This window comes from Pyricularia grisea, chromosome VII (genome assembly GCF_004355905.1).
Source record: "Pyricularia grisea strain NI907 chromosome VII, whole genome shotgun sequence".
NCBI lineage: Eukaryota > Fungi > Ascomycota > Sordariomycetes > Magnaporthales > Pyriculariaceae > Pyricularia > Pyricularia grisea.
In genome coordinates this window covers 3,215,483-3,234,584 of record NC_044975.1, presented here as the reverse complement: position 1 = coordinate 3,234,584, position 19,102 = coordinate 3,215,483, and the positions used below count along the sequence as shown (strand labels likewise).

The window sequence follows — 19,102 nt, the reverse complement described above, 5'->3', positions numbered from 1 at the left end:
CCTGCATAATGTACATACGCCTTCTAAGCCTGCGCCGTTCCGTACGACGTCAAGAAGGGACACGTTGGGTACTACCAATCTGCCGGGGGCTGTCAAAGCTTTGGGAAGTAGAGTTTGAGTACGGGGTCTGCGCATGACAGGGTCTGCACCTTGCTCCAGGATATGACAAGCTACAAAACCAGGATGGACGCTGTATTAAAGGTATGATTTGATGCGCACTTGTTTGCCCACGCCGTTTAGGTATGGTGCGTGTCCGAGTGAGTGAGTTTAGGTGTTGTTTTTTCTCTCTTTTTTTTTTCTTTTTTTTTTTTTACGTTTATTTTCTACTCTCTTCCCACCCACCCTGATTTCCCTCATTCTTTCTCCGTTTAATGCTTGTGCATTCCAGTATCGCGAGATTTGTCGACCAAATCGTGACGTTTGCCAAGCAACAAATTGACGATAGTGCACCTACACAACGGCCAATCCCAGCCCATCCATCAATCGTGCCGAGGATTTTTACCTATATTATTATTTTTTATTTATTCGCCTACACTTCACCATGCTGTCCGAAAAGGGCCCAAGCTTGCTCCTTCAAGGCGGCAGGAGGACAATTGGCCTCCTTTTAATTGCCGCTGCCTTCTTTTTCCTCCTCCTCACATACATCAGCATCCCATCTTATCCAAGACTTCCACCCGCTACTTTGACGACATCGTCCACCCAATCCAGACCAAATCCGGCCCGGCCGATACCAGAAGCGCCGAAACCCCACACAGTCAGCGTGTATGAGGCCGCCTCAAACGGTACCGTCGGCCTCGACTCCCTAATTTTCCTCAACCTCCCGCATCGCCACGATCGATTCGATGCCGTGGCGATCCAAGCACATTTGTCAAAACTGAAAATCACCCGCTTCCCTGCCGTCGACGCGTCGCAACTGAAAAACTCGGGCATGCCACCTGCCGAAGGCAATTACGTCCTCAAGGAGGGCGAGAAGGGCTGCTTCCGTGCGCACGCCAACGTGTGGCAGCACATGTTGGAGAATGACATAGCCGCCACGCTGGTTTTTGAGTCAGACGCCGGCTGGGACATCAACTTCAGACAAATCATGGGTAAATTGAATGGAGGCTTCCGCAACCTGCTGCAGAAGGAATACCCAGATAATCGCGAGCTTTTTCAAGAAAACCCCGACGACCCCTGGCTGGCCCGCTCGGGCACGTGGGATATATTATCCCTTGGACACTGTGTTGACCAACGAACCAACGGTCAATATGTCGTCTACGACGACCCCCACGCCCCGAATACCGACTACAAATTTGGTCTCGAAATGGGCGATGTGCTGCTCAACCACAAAAGGATCGTATTCCGTACAAACGCCCTGTTCTGCACAACAGGTTACCTGGTCTCGCTCTCGGGAGCTGCACGCATGCTCGTCCGCATGGCTTGGAATTTCGACGTGCCGGTAGACGTCATCATGAACCAAATGATCAACGCCGGAGAGTTGCGGGCGTACAGCATGCAACAGAGGCCCGTGGTTCAGTGGAGCTACATCTCGGGTATCGGCAAGGGTACCAGCAACAGCGACATTCAAAGCGATGGCAGACCTGAGGAGGGCAACGCAGAGGGTTGGGACCGGGCCAAGAAAGATCGGAGCGTCTACGACTATCACGGCGGGTATGCCGATGCCAGCTTAGTAGAATTTGCTCTCAACGAGGCCTGGCATCGCATTATTGGCAACAACTAGGACTTTGTGAAAATCGGCCTCTAGGGTTAGTCATTGTTTGTCTGTGAGCTGTTCACTGAGCCAATCTACTTTCTTGTGTTGTACATTAAATTTATATTTTAAAGCATTTATTTCACATGAAAGCCCCTCTTGTGACCGTGCAAAATAAACACATGTGTTTAGGGACTCTTCGGACTGCTATCAGATGGAGAGGGAACCAGTTTTGTGCCCGCAAGTCACTTTTCTTCAATTATTTTATATCATTTGCCCAGACCGAGCCCGACGTATGCGAAAATTCTCATGGAGGTGGCATTCTGCCAGTGCAGAAACAGCGCAAGGCACCGCCAAGCGCATGGCGCGCGGAGGAACAATCCCCGAGGATACGCCAACACGAGTGAAATCAAAACTAGCACAACCACTCAAGAAAACGCCAAGGAAGAATGACCCGTCTTGTGTGAGCCCAAAAACTTCCTCGAATCAAATGGCCGCAAAAAGGCCTATACTCAGGTTTTCAACACCTCGCTGGCGATCGGGCAAAAGGCAAAGATTGAGAGGTCCGAGGTTAGAGACTCCTATATCCTCACTTGTGCAACTTTCTGCCGTGCGCTGCGAGGCAACGATTGGCATTTGTCAGTCAAAAATAAATATGCTTGTTTCCGGGAATAATGCTATCGGAGACTTCCGCAGGCAACGACATAGACGGGAAAAACTATCGCGGAAGAAAAGGGGAAAACATCGAGTTACAGTAAAACGGTCGGAAGAGTTTGAGAATCTCGAAATTAAACCAAGATTCCATTGTGATGCCACACGACGGTGGCGTCACCCGTGATTTGTTAGGCAGGGATGTCTTCGACCGCTTGATGGGCAAGATTTGTTATAAACAATCTTTCTTTCTTTTTCTTTTTTTTTTTTTTTTCTTTTTTTTTTTTTCGGGAAGTTCACACGTCTAAGCGACTGGTTTTATGTTATAAATAGACGAAATCATCAAAGACGGGGAGGGTTTACCGCTGTAACACTGCAGCTTGTTTGTCATGACTCACAACAACAATCGAAATAGAATGATTGCTATTATGCCTTGACGCCCAATGCACGCGTACCCGCCTATTTAAAAAAATGGCTGAGCAGGCTTTTTGCTCTGAAAAAGGCAATGCTTACCGCCCCCAATGACACGATCTGGGCTAAATTTCACCAAGATGTAATACAGGTCGCCTTGTGGGAGGCTTCTTTGCGTTCTGCAAGGATAGACAAGCGGGCGAAATGAGAGGGAATGCCAAGTTCGGCATTGACGAGTGGGTACTCGTGTAGATCTTCAAGACATGCGTCAAGTAAATTCAACATGGCTGTGGCGTGGAATTTCTTTTGTTCGCTAGTGGATGGTTCCAGAATCAGTCACGGCGTCATATCGAGCTTGGTGCACGCCAATGGTCGCCCCAGCCGTTTGCCTGACTGCATCTGCGCTCTTGCGAAGACCATCGAATGACTTGAATGGTAGTCCTCATTTTCACAGGTCTAATGAGAGAAGCATACTGCACGCGCATTCCTAGTGCCAGAGTCCCTGGAGACAGAAGTCAGTGTAGTCAAACCATGAGCCAATGAAGAGGAAGTATTTGGCGTTCAAGGTTGGTCTAGCTAGGTATGAAATTGATCGAGACGAAGGTCTTGTCTGAAGATTTTGGTGAGGCTGAAGCGGTGAGTCTCGAGGTCTTGCTGGCTCATAGGCTACCATGTTCAAGTGACGAGCCTGTTGTATTCGTGGCCACCACGGATCCCTCGGAAGGGAATAGTAAAGAATCAATGAAATTTTCAAGGTGCAGCACGGCAAAATCATGCAATAAAGGTCTCCTAGGCTTCCAGGCCATTTCGCAAAAGCTGCAAGCGTAGTTGTGTATTCCATCTGATTGTAATGAAAGATATATACAATGTTCGTGCCAGGAAAGAATGGGCTGGATAGCAAATCCTAGTCTACATTCACGCCACTCCCCCCCCAGTCAGGGTTGGTGCCCTAGGTGCATTGAGAGTACCCTAGAATCTCGTCAGTACCGGACCTCTACCGTAAAGGAACGGAGGAAAAAGAGACGTTCACTTACACTGGTTAGAAACCTTGCAGGTTCCCTGAGAGCAGCACTTTGCTCCGGTCCAATCCTGGCCGCCACACTGACCATAGAGCGGCGCGCAGCTACCCGACGGCGGCGGGGTGGTCGTAGGGGGCGAGGCGGTGGTCGTGGGCGGATTCCCCGTGCCGGGGCTGCCGCCGGGGTTCTGAAGGGTGAGCAGGCCGGGCCGGTAGGGGAGGGCGTTGTAGTCGCCGCCGGCGTTGGGGTTGCGGCCCTGGTACAGGAACTTGAGGTTGCAGGGGTCGATCTCGAACCTCTGGTCGGCGTTGCTGCGCACCAGGTCGCCGTGGCTGATGTCGTTGGTCCAGGTGGCACCGCTGTTTGCTTTGCCGGCGAACGGGTCGCTCTGGGTGACCGCGGCAGGGCTCCAGGACCCGCCGAGGCTAGTGGCCGTGAAGGAGCGGAAGAAACGGCCGTTTGAACCCATGGCCTCGACGATCATGAGGTAGGTGCCCGTCCCCTTGACTGAGTACACTTGCACGGCTTCGAAGAGATTCTCCTTAGTATCGCTCATGATGATGGTCGAGGCCGAGCCGAAGTTGCCAGGGAAGTTGCCTAGGGGCATGGTTGAGCGGTATATCTTGCCATTGTCGCCACAGAAGAACAGGTACATGGTGGTGCTGGTTTATTGATGTCAGCAACTAGATGGAATTATAAAAACGAAGCTTGATGCGGCAATCTTTGTATGAAAAAAAAATTAAAACACAAGAGCAAAAATACCTGTCAGCAATCAGCGTCTGGTCAATAGGACCAGTGTCACTCCCAGAGATGGAGCCCGAAAAGAGCGGGTAAGCCTGGGACCAACCGTTGGCGTTGGTAGGGTCGGTCGAGGTCCTGTAGCTGAACGGAGTGGCTCCCCACTGGTAGGCTAGGATCCAAATGCTCTTCGGGGCAAAGTAGAACAGGGTCGGGGCCACTGTGCCGGCGCTCATACCAGTCTGGCGAGCCGAGCTAAGTTCGCCCAGGTTCGAGACGAGGGCAAAGTTCATGGACCCATAGTTGGGGTTCTGGTACTTGGTGCCGTACACGAGGTACTTGCCCTGGTAGGGAACGACGGTGAAGTCCTTTAGAGAAGCCCAACCGCTGGCTGGCTGAGCGAGCGCGCCGCCATTGTCCTTCCAGCGGAGGCCACTGCGGGGAATGGTGCACTGCGCAGACACCAGGGCGGTGGACGCCAGCAGGACGGTGCTGGCATAGGCCAGGTTTGTCTTGATGTTTCCCAGCATGATTGCGAGCCGGTGTCCAGTACCAACCAAAAAGGGCGCAAGATCAGAAGATACTCCTGGATGCACGGCCTGGGATGGTGACAGGACAATGGGGATCAGACAGAGTTGGGCAGTCACTTATACTTGTGGAAAGTCATCATGTCCCAGGGGGGAAAACCGAATATTGCAATCATCACTGTTACCAGTAAACTCTCATTCAGGCTTTGCGAGCAACTTGTGGAAATACTCTCTTACTTTGTTTTTTGCTTTTTTTTTCCACCAAAGAGAACAAAACGTAGTCGTCTTTGTACCATGGTGGAAGGTTGCCAAGAAATCCCCCAGAGCCGGACGCATTTCGCCGCGTGCGGAGGCAGGCTCTCCGCCGCGGTCCCAAGCTCACGTGTAAACGACAAAGGGGGGAATCAATGCCGCGATAGATCCACCAATATCATCCACCCTGGGCAATAACACTTCCCAGGTTTTCCGTTTCTCCATCTTCGGTGACTAGACATTGTCGCACATCAAAAGAGGCATGTATAGAACTAGCAGGAAAGAGCGTGTTCATCGGCCAAAAATGATACACTAGCCGCGCAAATCACAGGCAAGAATACATATGTACTCGCCACCTAACACACAAGAGCAGGGAGAGCTTTCTCGATCAGCCATTGTCCAGGTGCAAAGTCATTATGCAAGCGGCCCCAATAACACTCAAAGAGGAAATCGTATAGACAAGACAAGAGAGCCAATGACCGCATATAGGCAATTTTTAGTGTAGCAAGTAGCAAGTTAAATAATGCTATTCAAAACAGGTGCTACTCGTTGAATGGTTCAGTTTTTATGTCGACTTTTGCACCCCGAAGCTCATGCGTTGGGCCGGGTAGCCGCAATCTGTTCTAACGCGCACCTAGGCAAGTATCTGCCTACCAAAGTAGTTGGGTTTTGAGCGCCTCAAGAAATAAGCCCAATGGCACAAAAGAACGAATCACCTCACAACTACAAGGCGAGTGGTACGATGATTGAGAAGACGAGAATAATAAATAAATAACAAAACGAGCGGACGCTAAACATGCTTCTAGCTAATACTCCCCATCCCCCTCACGATGTTAAACGCGCACAACTCGTACAAGAAGCAAGAGACAAAACACCAGAACCAACTGGTCTTTGGTCAATTACGTCTCATAGAATTTATCGTTCAATCCTCCCCTCGTTGCCAAGTATCCAGGAATTGGTAAGAGCCGCTTTGATAGCGTGTTCCTTCGAGATACGGGCTAGCAAATCAATATCCTCGGTTATCACGAACTGTGGTCTCAGACACATATGCGCCGACGTTTTCTTCAGGAATGCCGTGATAATGCTCGAGATGGGCGTTGACGCTGTCCTTTGACTGCCTGGTGAAATTACACTTGTCACACCTCCAAGCTTTCGCGTGTCCGTACGTGGGATAACCCTGGTTGGCACGCGGATATTGCGTTGTCGGTGCTGAGCGTGCTTGGATGTTGCCTGGCTTGGCGCCCGCAGCGTTGAGACACTGCGGGGGGCAAGCGCCGGAGGTGGGAAGGGCAGAGGCGCCGACGGCAAGGAGGCCGAGGACCTGAACAATGTTGAAGATCTGCATGTTGAGAATTGAACGAAAGAATGTTTTTTTTTTTCAACGAAGAGAACGTGCTGAAAAAGCGCTATCGAGAGCAAAAGGAAAGAAGATAGGAAAGAATTGCAAAGCAAAGCAAGCAAGACAAAAAGAAAGTTGTGATGATGAGGATGAGGAGAAGAGAGGAATTAGGAGATTGGTCGGGACGAAGAACGAGTTATATAGTTTTCGTGATCAAATAAATTCAAGAGGTCCTTTAACCTGTAATACTATGATCAACAGGCCGGTCTCCTAGGTCGAACGACTCAGAAACCGAGTCACGCTGTCCAGGTCCGAGCTTGTCAGAGATGGGAGACCGTGTCTAAGGTGCATAACGGTATTCCACTCTAATCCACCTCTCGGGAGACGACCAACTGCGTTCGAATCATTGACTGTTCCATCGGTCTAACCGATGGTTTGGTAAACAGTCCTTTCCGGCAACAGATTCAAGTTACGGCTTCAACCGACGGGGCTGAGATCAGGCTGATCAACAGAAAACGAGCCTTTTCCATGTGGGCGTTGACTGTGAAGGGTATACGCCAGAGAAGAAAAACTGGCCATTAGCATACCATGCGACGTCGCCAATTATGCCGACAATCACTGCAACAAGGTCCACGAATAGCAGTTCTGCTCCAGGACTACCTCGGCGCGACACCGTCTTACCGTGATTAAAACACATCAACACGTACTGTTTATACCCTTCAATAGATCTGGGTGTTGGACAAAGCTGGTACACAGAGCTAGTTGTACTTGCACGTGATGTTTTTGGGACCCCGTTGTACAATAATTCTCATGTATATTTTTTCCACACTTGCTTGAGTGAAGTCCAATTTTCCACTTGCACAAATGATCCCAGTCTGCCTGTAGATCCGGGTTCACTAAGGCGCTTCTATTAATACGTCGGAACGAGTCAACTAGGAACATTTCTAACAGATCTTCCCTGTCCACCGAGTAAGGAGGGCGATTACAAGAAAGTGCTATAGGTAAGGCAACTTCAAATTAGAGACTCGTGATCCACTAAGGCTGTCTGACTAATTCATGCAATTAACCAGTGGCATTAATACTGAAAAAGATGGACTAAAAAAATAAAACAAATCATTTTCCTATAATGATCGGCTATTATACCATCCATGACGTGCCTTACGCAAAAACAATATAAGCGATAAAGGAGTGACGTAGTAGTCACTAGTCAGGAGCATCGGAAAAGGATATTTCTCATAATCTGCAACCTATATTTAGGGCCGCGTCACGAGCCTCCACGAAGCACTACTATGCGTCCATAGTCATCCACTTTTTAGCCCACACAACAATCGTCTGCACTAGGTATTTTTCGGGTGGAGTTTTCGCCCCAATCTAACAAAACGTATATATTAACAAAAACGGTAACGCCGACAAATCATAATACCTGCACTAATTCACCCAGAATAACATTTATAACTTCATGCATAATACGCGTCTTTACTGCGTTATACGTTGTGTGTTGTATAATATGTTGTGAATTGCTTAAATCAAGTTGGAAATAATTTCATGCAACGCGTTGTTATTGGGCCGAAATCAGGCATTCGTGACGGCCAGGTTTGGTATAAGGTCAAACAGATTTGGGCGGAATTCGGGTTGAGATCAGTCTTAATACGTATACCTCGTACAATGACGCTGTGTGGGTCGAATTTGGAGGCCGAGTAAGGAATCGTGGAGGCTCGCTTACGGCCCTATATTTAGCGGACTATTCGATCATCTTACGGCTATAACCCACCAAGGTCTACTTCCTTATCCCTGTCGAGTGGAGAATGTCGCTCCTTTGTCATCAAAATGTTGACAAACCTGATACTCTCCACGCCCACAGCCGCATATCAGTCGGACCAGTCTGTCTGTCCTGTAACTCATCAGCCAACAGTGGCTGCTGCTGGAGTCACGCGACGAAACGGTGGAATCAAAGAGTCAAACAGCCTCTTAACCAAGATTGATTTTGTTCTAATCATAGTTGCGCACAAAGGAATCTCTCGCAGGATTGAAGCCCGGCCCAAATCTCAAAATGTTACTGTGTTGCTATTGGTTCTAGTCTTGTGGAGATGTCCGCAAATCATGTTCCGGCTGATGCAATTGCACCGGCGGCGCTGTTGTATTGCACACCCAAATTGCAACATGGAGCCATTAACAATCTTCTCCAGCTTCGCGAGAGAGTTGGAATGCGAGGATGTGGCCACTAAGCCGGAATGACAATACTACTTTGCACCGGTGGTCCAGTTTTCGGCTCTCCCTAATCATAAGTCCGAATAGAAGCCACTCAGGAAAGATTGTATGTCAAATAATACTGTGCATATTCATTTCCTCCCAAGCTTTGTTAAAGCGTGACATTTCCTTGAATTAGTGGTGTTGCATATATTAAAAGTGAAGCTTGCGAAGACTGTGTATCGGGAGGGGAACTGTTCGCAACAGCTCGGGGGTCATAACGACGCTGCTCGACAGTGTTGGTATCTATAATCGTAAGCAGCCATTCCATTACTAGTCCAGTGGGGAGTGCCTTCTCTTGAAATCAATCTCAGGGCGCGGTGGGCATGCGGCAGGTTTGTCGATGGTAGCATTCCTAGGTTTGCAAGTATGAATGGTGCTCTCATGAGTCTAATAACGCCTCCGGGGTAATTCAAGGTCAATCTTGTGCACCTTTGGACTTTGATATCGCCTTCAGGCCGGGCGGCACGCACTTGTTTCCCTGCTGACTTTGTTGAGCAACGTCAAGCTTCGGAAGGATGGAAGTGCCAAGTATCTGAATACCACTTGATAATTTGGCAGAACTTTGAAAACTTTGATTACCTTATCCATTGATTCTACTACTCAGCACGATCCTCAGTGACCCTAGATGGAGATGGTTTCCAGCGCAAGGACAAACGCGCGGCGGAGAGTAAGGTGGCCAACGTGCTGCTGAAAGAATAGGGAAAGGCCATCTTCTTGGAATCCTTGATAAGTTGGTATACCTCAACTGCCAAGACCAAAGGCCGGCAAGATGCCCTATTCTACAGTAGTGCGACACCAAAAGTGGCCAGCCCAAAACCAAAACCGGTGTGTCTTTGTCTGGTGTAGACTGATAAGGGAAGTAGAATGATGCTCCAAAGGCCCAGGGGCATTTTGAAGAAATTTCAGAACCTTTCCAGATTTGAGGCTGGTGCGCGCGCGGGCAGAAAAGTGACCGATTTTACAGTAATCCAGATACATCCCCATGCAGCCAAGACTTGACAAGAGGTATTCCCCCGCACGCTGCAGCACACACCGGCTACTTGGATCGTAAATTAGCAGCCAGTCAGAGGAGGGATCTGCGCAATCTCGCCCCTGGGCGACCAAGGAGTTTTATTCTTGGGATTCCAAAATGTTTCTTGGCTCTGGGCGCCATGCCGCTTGGTCTCACCCATTGCTAGTTCCAAAGGAGAAGGTAACCAGATAAACTTGGCCTTGGCACCATCTCCAATTCCCAACCGCCAATGCATGGCGCGCATCAAAACGGGAAGTTGTATAACCTTCTTGGCCAGCCACAACTAAGTGACGACAGTCAGATAAGGGTGGGGTTCGGAGGCAAACATGAATGATATATAAACGTTTGTTTACCTACTTGTCATCCTCTTGTGGCTTGCCTCTCTTTTTTGTCTTTCCCTGTCAGCGACGACTCCCTCCTTCCCAACATCGTTCCAAAAGCTGTCCACAATGAAGGCCCCTAGTGTTTTGTTGTTCCTCTCGGCGGTGGCAAACGCCGCCCACTTCTCCAGGGAGCAGTATGAATCTGGAGAGGTGCACCAGAAGATCATCGACATGAAGAACGCCCAATGGGATGCGCTCGAAGCAACCGGCGCCTTGGACTCTACCCAGTGGCCGTCCTGGCGCACCTGGGATCAGCTCGACGCCAGTGTCAAGAACGGTCGTCTTGAGTGCAAGGATGGAGTCGCTGTTGTTGAGGAGGGTAACCCGATGCAGACGTTCCGCTGCAAGAACGTAAGTGTCACTCGAATGATAGAATTCAGCTACGAACTAGACTGACAAACTCCAAGATGGACCTCTATGACTTCATGAACCACAACGACATGGGAGGCGGCGAAACCGACCCCAGGTACCCAAACAGGCGCGGCTCCTCCATCTGGGGCTGGGTCTCCCCCGCAGGCCGTCAAATTGCCCTGATCGGACAACACACAGGAACGGCATTTGTGGAGATCACCTGCAAGGGCAAGATGCGGTACCTGGGCCGCCTGCCCGCCCAGGACCCCCTCGGCTCCTCGTGGCGCGAGATCCGCGTGCTCAAAGACATGGCCATTATCGGCTCCGAGGCGGTGGACCACAACATCCAGATCTTTGACCTGAACAAGGTAGCTGATCTCAGCCCCGACAGCCCCGTCACCTTCAACCCTCAGACGGATCTGATCGGCTTGTTTGACGACCTCCCCATCGGCCGGGCCCACAACGTCGTCATCGACTGGGACAACGAGTACGCCATCGCCGTGGGCGCCCAGCCCCGCAACCAGACCTGCCAGGCAGGGCTCGAGTACATCGACCTGAGCAACCCCAGCAGCCCCTTCAAGCCCGGATGCGCCAGCAGCGACGGCTACACACACGACGCGCAGTGCGTTACGTACAACGGGCCCGACTCGCGCTTCCTGGGTCGCAACATTTGCGTCGCCTACAACGAGGACAGCGTCACGGTCTGGGACTCGACCGACAAGGCCGCCTCCACCATGCTCGGGCGCATCGAGTATCCCGGCGCCACCTACACCCACCAGGGCTGGTGGACCGAGCGCAACTGGCACCAGTTCGTGCTGCTCAACGACGAGCTGGACGAGGTCGAGGGCGTCGGTGCGGCCGCCGCGGGCATCCCCATCACCCACATCGTCGACCTGAGCGACCTGACCGCTCCCAAGTACACAGGTTTCTTCGAGAACACCGACCACAAGGCCATCGACCACAACCTGTACATCGAGGACGGCATCATGTTTCAGTCCAACTACGGCGCCGGCGTCTGGGTGACTGACGTCAGCTCCATCGCCCAGTACCCAGACGGCAGCAAGATTGAAAAGATTGCCTTCTTCGACATGCACCCCGAGGACGACGCGGCCGGCGGCTCACTCGAGTTTGTCGGCTCCTGGGGCAACTTCCAGTTCCCGTCGGGTTTCATCGTTGCAAACACCTTTGAGCGCGGTGCGTATGTTCTCCGCGTCGCCAGCGGGCCCGGTCGCAATGGCGGTGCCGGCTTTGGTGGACCGTCAAAGCTGCCTAGCGTTGGCAGGCGACAGGCTTATGGATCTCGGAGGTAGATCGCCTGATAAATTGCCGAAAAGTCATGTGGGCACAGGAGGGTCAGCAATCTGAAGGAACGGACAATACATAGTAAAGATTGGCAATTGGGTCGATCTTTGGAGAGATGGTCGCCGACTTTGCTAGTGGAAGAAAATAAATTCAAAAAAGTATTCACCTAGGTACCTCAATTTGTCGTTTGATTGAACTCGCAGTAAACTTTGACTTGACGACTACGAGGTCAAGGGAAGAGCAACTGCTGCGCCTCTCACCAGATCTGACGCTCACTCCACTGCACATCAATTCCCGTGTGCTTTCCTTGGCTTACTGTCAATTAAACCAATCAGCTTTCCTACCGTCGTAATTGTATATGGGGCTTCTTTGAGCCATTCCCCCAGAGCGATCACGTGTTATAGTAAGCAAAGTGGGCCCTCCCAGTGCAGCCAAGCCACACCTCAGCAAATTCTCTGGGCCTTTTCGTCTTCTGCCCCTGCCTGTTTTAGTGTTCCTGCGCCGCGCGATCCCCTTTTACGATTGCGCAAGTCCAGTACGTCTTACTATGAAAGATCTCGCACCTCCGGCAGGATGACATCGTGTATAAAGAAGAAGAGAGATGGCGCCAAGGGGGAGCAGACCCTTAACAGGCATTTGTTCCGATTTTTTTCTAGCCTTTGCCGCATCAAAAGATCACGGCAAAGACTTTTCTTTACAAAAGGTTTTGACGTGCAGTCAATTCCCACTCGACACAGAACCGGATTTTTAACATAGCAACGAGGTACAAAAACAATAAACTGCACAAAAAGAAATACCATGAAATACGAAACTTTTGCGGCTTGGCTGCTGACCGCTGCCCTCCCAGCCGTCGCAACCGCAGTCTCAACGGACCACTACCACGATGGCGCACTAGCGGTACGAGACGTTCCGACCACGCAGGAGCAGATTGCAGAGGATGAGGACAAGTTTGACCCTGACGAGTATGCAGACGTCGACCTGGGGCTTGACGGAAGCGGAATCCTGGACGCCCGAGATGCTTTCACGTCAGCGCGCTTGCTGGCCAGAGAGCAAAGGATCGCTCGACTGGAAAGGCGGAATCTCCTTAAGCTGACTACCTCGCTGACTAGTTCGGCTGTCAGTGTTGCCAAAAGTTTGCTCGGCAAGGGGTCCAAGGCCCCGGCTTCTTCTGCATCAACTTCTGCTGTCAAGACGACGGCTCCGACTACTTCGTCGTCCGTGACTAAGCAGCCCACAACTAAGGCAGCCGACACTACCAAGGCCCCCGAGACCAAGTCGGCAGATGCCGCTAAGAGCACCGAACCTCAAGCGGCAAACCCTCCCAAAATCCCGGAGAACAAACCCACAACACCAGCAGGAACTACTGGAGGAACTCCAACAGCTCCGGCGACGCCGGCAACTCCGGCATCACCGGGTGCAGGCAACCCGTCACCAAATACCGCGGATGGAGGCAAATCTGCGGCGGGTGGCGCTAATCCGACTAAGGAAACGACGAAGACGGGGGCAGGAAGCACCGATGCGACCAAGCAGACTACTACCGGGGCAGGCGGTGTCGATCCGAGCAAGCAAACGACAGGAGCAGGGGCCGCCGACCCCACTAAACAAACGACAACGGGGGCAACAGGGGCCGATCCGACCAAGCAAACAACGACAACGGGGACAGGGGTTGCGGACCCGAGCAAGCAGACGACGGCGGGTACGGGAAGCGCCGATCCGACCAAACAAACAACAGGAGCAGGAAGTGCCGATGCGACTAAGCAAACTACTACCGGGGCAGGCGGTGCCGTTCCGGCTAAGCAAACAACGACAACGGGAGCAGGGCCCGCTGACCCGACTAAACAAACGACAACGGGAGCAACAGGGGCCGACCCGACCAAGCAAACAACGACGGGAGCAGGGGACGCGGCTGCAAAATCGCCCACCACTGGGCAAGCTCCAGGAGTTCAACCCACTCCCATGGTGGGCAGTTCGGGCGCAACAACACCCGCTCAAGGCACTCAGGCACAACTGCAGCCGGTCGCGGCAAACTCCAAGTCAGGGGCCGTCGCTCCCGGAGCCCTTGCCGCCGGGGGAGCCGTCACTGGAGCGGCTGGCGCCGCTGCCACTACCAATGGAGCAGTCCCGCAAACCCCGCAGACTGGTTCTGCCAAGTCTTCCACCAGGGTCAACCCAGCGACGGCAGCTTTGCCCAACGCAGCAGCAAACCCTGCTGGGACTCCCACAACCGGTGGCCAGCAGTCTTCTATTCCTCCTGCCACAAAGGCTCAGACCTCTGGGGCCAACCCTAACGTTGTCGGCTCAGCCACCACGCCTCAGACTGCTCCGAATGGGGGCGCGGCGTCGGCGGTCTCGCCTTCCACGGGCGTTAAAAACCTCCCAGCAGACGCCAACGGGGTGCAGAGTTGGTCGAAGCAGCCTGGAACCGGCGCTGTACCTGGAGCAGGGACTGGTGCCGTGTCTGGTACCGCCACCGGCGCTCTGCCCAAGCAGCAATCTGGCGCTGGCGCTATACCTGGCGACGGAACTGGTGCCGTGTCTGGTGGAGCGACCGGTGCCTTGCCCAAGCAGCAATCTGGCGCCGGCGCAGCGACCGTCCCTACCACAACTGTCAACGACGCTGCCTTAACGCCAACCAAGAAAGAACAAAAGGCCATGGAGAAGCACGCCGAAAAGCAAGAGAAGGAGGCCAAAAAGGCAGACAAGAAGGCCCAGGATGCCGAGAACAAGGCGCTGAAAGCGGAGCAAAAGGCAATTAACAAGGCCAATGGCGGCGGGACCCTGAACACGTTGACTGGCCTGGCCGCCGGTGGCGGTATGGGAATGGGATTGGGTGGTATGGGCATGGGCATGAATGGCGGAATGGGTACTGGAATGGGTACTGGAATGGGTGACGAAGTGCCCTTGGAAGGCGACGTGCCCATGGACGGCGAGCTACCTTTGGATGACGGAACTGGCAATGGTCAGTACGCCGACGGCATGGATGCCCAAGATCAGTCTCTCAGCGATCCCAACATGACGGGTGGAGAGCTTGACACCATGCTGGACCAGGACCCCAACGCATTGGCGCAGCAGCCCAACGCTATGGGTGGCAACCTCAACGGTCAGCAGCAAGGCTCCAACGGCTATGCCGATGAGTTTGGGGACGAGGGCTACTACGACGAAGATCCCAACGGCGCGCAAGCCGGCAACCCCTCTGCCGGCCAGTTCGATGATGACGAGGGCTTCTTCGACGGCGAGGACGATGGCACGTACAATTCGCAATCAGTGACGGGGCAGCAAGGTGCAGGGGGTGCTGCTACTGCTGCAGGCGCCGGAAAGGTCAAGACTGCAGTCATGCCGACCGGCTGGAACGAGGATTCGACACTTGCTGGCCAGCAAGCCACAGGCGCTGCCGCCAATCCATCTGCCGGAAAGTCCACCGGCATGCCACAGACGCAGGCCGGAACGATGCAGACTCAAGTCATGCCGGCTACTGGGAATGCGGGAGCGGCCTGGAAGAGGTCGAGGATTGCGCGGGCTTTAGTTGTATGATGGAGTCATTGTAACTTGATTAGTTTTCCTTTTGTTTGGTTAATGGCGTTTATTTTGGGCTTGGACATGTAAAAGCATCTTGCTGGAGTTTTGGGGTATCATTTACGTTTGGCTTTTCTGGATGATCTGAAGCGCGCCCGATATGGCTTGCGCTTACAGCTTTTGTTTGTATATTGGACTTTTATCTTTTTCATTTGTATCTTTTTTGCATATACTGCATTGCATCTTCTTATGCTACCACCTCGCCATGTTCAATTTGTTGCTCAAGCTTCGTAATTTTCCTGTTGCAAGTTTCCTGACTGTGATTGTTTTGAGTAGCCATGTTGAGTGGACCCCATTATCTGCTATGAAACCGGTACGCCTGAGCACTCAAGCCGAGAAGGTGTCTTTCTTGATACCGCTGTTGGCCCGCCCTGGCGTGTTCGTTAATTGAGTTGTCCGAATGACCTCTTGCCCAGATCAAGGCCGCTGTTTCGCGGCCCAATGTTTCACTATCAAGATGCTTCTAGGGTATAATAATTCCCGCTTGAAGAGCAAGATATTGGCCATTACCAAGCTTTCTCGAGGTTTAATACCCTCAGGGACTCGAGCCTGACCTTTTCTGTGAGACGGTTAAGTCACAAGCCAGGCATCCTTAGCCAACAGATGCTTTTGGCCTTGTGGTTCGGCGAGTGTAGTTTCCGCTCATCCGCATAGTCTTTTTTTTTCTATTCTGCACTGCTTTGTAAGCTTGTTATCCATTGCCGGTTGTGGTATTAGCAGAGCTGAAACAAGTAACCACGGCATAATCCTGGATGCTGTGTTGACATGACTTTGTCACACCATTTTGCAAGGGATTAACAAGGTTTGCGTCCAGCATTTAATCCAGTATACTCTTCAAAGGTTGGATCAGGTCCTTCAAGTCATTAGATGGAAGTCCAATGAATAAAAGATGAAAAAACGTGTACCTCATCAAGAATAAAGATTGGAAAACCGAGCTTCGGGTGTACCGCTCGGGTAAATGTGCACCGAACGCCGTGGAGTCTAGATACAAAGCTTTAGCTACAATTTCGAGCCCTTGCACGAAGCCTCCTTCCATCTTAAGCCCCACGACGTAGTCGTCAATAAATAAAAACCCAATCCTTGAGGAGAAGCACCCAGGCGACAAAACATGCAAGCGTCATCATGTACCCTCTAAATGCAGGCCATTGACCTAGCAGCTGCAACCCAAATAATTACAAGGATGCGAGGTCCTGCACCACCTGCTAACATCCTGGTTGTTGCCGCACGAGATGAACGAGTTGGCACCGGCGGAGAAGGAGGTCCAGCACCATTGGCCCCTGCTGAGGTCGTTGCCGCACCGTCTCCAGCAGCCCTTTTCACCGCAGCCGAGCTGGGCCCCGTACCAGCACTCGCGCTTGGCCAGCAGCACGGTCGACGGGGTGGAGCCGTCGGCTGGGTCGTCCTCGGTGTATACTCCGTGGTCGTCGTCGACCTCAAAAGGGCTGAGTGATTGCTCTGCGCTGGAGAGCTGCTCTGGAGGGGCGGGGATTGCGGTGGCCCCGAGGGTGAAGAGGAGTGTGATGAAGGTGGAGGGCTTCATTTTTGATGGACTTCGTGTGTGTGTTATCTTAATTAAGGGCTTTCTCGTTGGTGATGTCACTGATGTGAGCTTTCTGTCCGACTAGATGTGGTCAGGAGAGCCTGGAGATGAAAGAGTAGAAGATCGTCCATTGGGTTGTCTTCGTTGGTGGTATTTGTATTCGAGCGGCCGCATGCATTATCGGCCGAAGGAATCGTGATATTGTCATCTTGAATTCTCTTAATGGAAACATGTGAATATCAAAGAAGTTTCTACGTCACTTCATGCCCATTAGGTAACAGTATGGCAGATAGAGTGGGAGAATATACAGCTTGATGGGTAATAGTGGTGTAAATCCTGCCAACAGAATTTAAGAACCGCTTTCTCATAGCTCCTTTGACACTTCTTAACGCCGATAGTCGCCTGCAAAATAAGCGGTGTCAGCTTATTGCTCCTCTGGCTGTTTACCTATATCCACATAAAAACGGCTCCGGGACTTGGCTATAGGGCTTGGAAGCCAGCACAAATGCTTGACTATCCACTATGTCTGCGGGTACGTCTTCTGGCGAGTTCATCGGGTAAGGATTTGTTTGGAACACACTGGTTTTCGCCGGATCTGCCGAGCCATAAATCGGCTGATTGCGTTGTTCCCCCTCCCGGTATGCTTGCTTGGCGAAATCCTTCAAAAGAAAAACCCCTCAAGGACCCTTGCAGAAACGGCCGCTGAGTTAATCGGGCCGCCGGACCAGTTTCGGCAAACGTAAAATTGACCCCATGGAGCGTCAGGCTAGCATCGAAGGTCGTTCCTTGGAACAAATATGACGAGAACAGCAACTCCGGTGGCCATCGGATGCAGGATAACCCAAGTCGGGCTCCTCAAGGAGTTAATCCAGAATTTCTGGCGTAGGACCCTTTTTGTCGGAAGACATCATCTCTGAACCGCTCACGGGAAAGTTGGTCATTCCCAAGCAAAAACGCCTTGATGGCTAGTACCATCGTCCATCCACCAGTCTTGATATTCGTAACTAATTTCGCTATAGGCAAACAATTTTAGATATGGGCTCGCCGACAACTTCTCCCTCATAGTGATGCAATCTGTTTCCGGTGTCCTGGGCTTGATGCCGTGTTCGGGCTTGGCCAGCTCGACTTTTTCATCGTCACGCAAAACCTGGAAAACAAGATGCCTGGGGCAAGGAGCTGATCAAAAAGGTAGCCCAATACGATGTACTGTTCCTTTTACTGGGTGATGCGACAATCTGCACTTGCATTGATCATGGTCAAAGATGTTGGTCGCCATTTGGTGCACTCGAGTTCGCATTTTTAGGAATAGAACAAGCCTGTCGCTGATAAACATGTTGCTGAGCTCCCAGTCCTGGAGGAGCGCATGGGTGACGCAGATTCGTCAGGGCCACAGTGCCCGAGTCTAGAGGGACGTGTTCATAGGCGTTGAAACTAAAGATAGTCACCAAAGACAGGTGATTGAATGCATTCATCCAAGTCTTCCATCAAGTCGATACATACCTCCTCTCAGTTGATCGCGAAAACACCATCGTAAGTCTGTTCGTATAGAGACGGATCAAAATGCTATCCTCCGTCCAGGAGATGGCGTCAATCCTTCGGCGTAAAGATTGCAGAGCAGTTTAGCCGGAGGTTGGCACCTGTTAATGACCTGATGGTTGGCGAGGCTGATATGGCGAAGTGGCCCTTCATCAACGCTGAGAGTACAGTGTCAATGTGGGCATTTTTTGTTCGGATTCGCTATTCTCCTTGTTTTCCTCAAGATAAATCCACAAATAATCGCCGCCATGGTCATTCTCGGAGGAAGTTTCAAGGGACTTGAGGGCCAAGCTCTCTTCGCAAGGCAGCAGAGGAGCGCTGGTCTCCGTGAGAACTGTCGGCCAGACTACACTTGGCGAAAATGGTGAGCAGCAGCTCCAGGGGTAGAGGGAGGCTAGGTAGCCCATTGCAAATGAAAATGTTTTGCCAAGGACATTATGTGATTTTCCGACCTGGGAACTTCTGAAAACGATTGAGCCAAGTGAAGCCGCAGCATCACGGCTGAGACGCCGTCGCAAATGGTCGCGA

General features: G+C 51.8%; 6 protein-coding genes across 6 annotated transcripts; 3 read left to right on the top strand and 3 right to left on the bottom strand.

The window, feature by feature from the left end:
* Positions 1–541: 541 nt before the first annotated feature.
* Positions 542–1,720, top strand: PgNI_10939 (uncharacterized protein; the record flags this gene model as incomplete). Its single annotated transcript, XM_031130913.1, has 1 exon — positions 542–1,720. The coding sequence occupies one exon, from the start codon at positions 542–544 to the stop codon at positions 1,718–1,720; it is 1,179 nt and encodes a 392-aa protein (XP_030980070.1).
* A 1,848-nt stretch (positions 1,721–3,568) lies between these two features.
* PgNI_10938 (uncharacterized protein) lies at positions 3,569–5,100 on the bottom strand. Its single transcript, XM_031130912.1, has 3 exons — positions 4,534–5,100; positions 3,787–4,433; positions 3,569–3,721 (listed from the first exon to the last, which is right to left on the bottom strand). Exons 1-3 carry the CDS (start codon positions 5,037–5,039, stop codon positions 3,702–3,704), a joined length of 1,173 nt encoding a protein of 390 aa, XP_030980149.1. The 5' UTR covers positions 5,040–5,100; the 3' UTR covers positions 3,569–3,701.
* Positions 5,101–6,294: 1,194 nt separating this feature from the next.
* Positions 6,295–6,633, bottom strand: PgNI_10937 (uncharacterized protein; the record flags this gene model as incomplete). Its single annotated transcript, XM_031130911.1, has 1 exon — positions 6,295–6,633. The coding sequence occupies one exon, from the start codon at positions 6,631–6,633 to the stop codon at positions 6,295–6,297; it is 339 nt and encodes a 112-aa protein (XP_030980143.1).
* Positions 6,634–10,254: 3,621 nt separating this feature from the next.
* On the top strand, positions 10,255–12,092 carry PgNI_10936 (uncharacterized protein). Its single transcript, XM_031130910.1, has 2 exons — positions 10,255–10,623; positions 10,680–12,092. Exons 1-2 carry the CDS (start codon positions 10,339–10,341, stop codon positions 11,931–11,933), a joined length of 1,539 nt encoding a protein of 512 aa, XP_030980142.1. The 5' UTR covers positions 10,255–10,338; the 3' UTR covers positions 11,934–12,092.
* Positions 12,093–12,723: 631 nt separating this feature from the next.
* Positions 12,724–15,456, top strand: PgNI_10935 (uncharacterized protein; the record flags this gene model as incomplete). The annotated part of the gene is made up of 1 exon (XM_031130909.1): positions 12,724–15,456. The coding sequence occupies one exon, from the start codon at positions 12,724–12,726 to the stop codon at positions 15,454–15,456; it is 2,733 nt and encodes a 910-aa protein (XP_030980145.1).
* Positions 15,457–16,648: 1,192 nt separating this feature from the next.
* PgNI_10934 (uncharacterized protein) lies at positions 16,649–17,038 on the bottom strand (the record flags this gene model as incomplete). Its single annotated transcript, XM_031130908.1, has 1 exon — positions 16,649–17,038. The coding sequence occupies one exon, from the start codon at positions 17,036–17,038 to the stop codon at positions 16,649–16,651; it is 390 nt and encodes a 129-aa protein (XP_030980144.1).
* Positions 17,039–19,102: the final 2,064 nt, after the last annotated feature.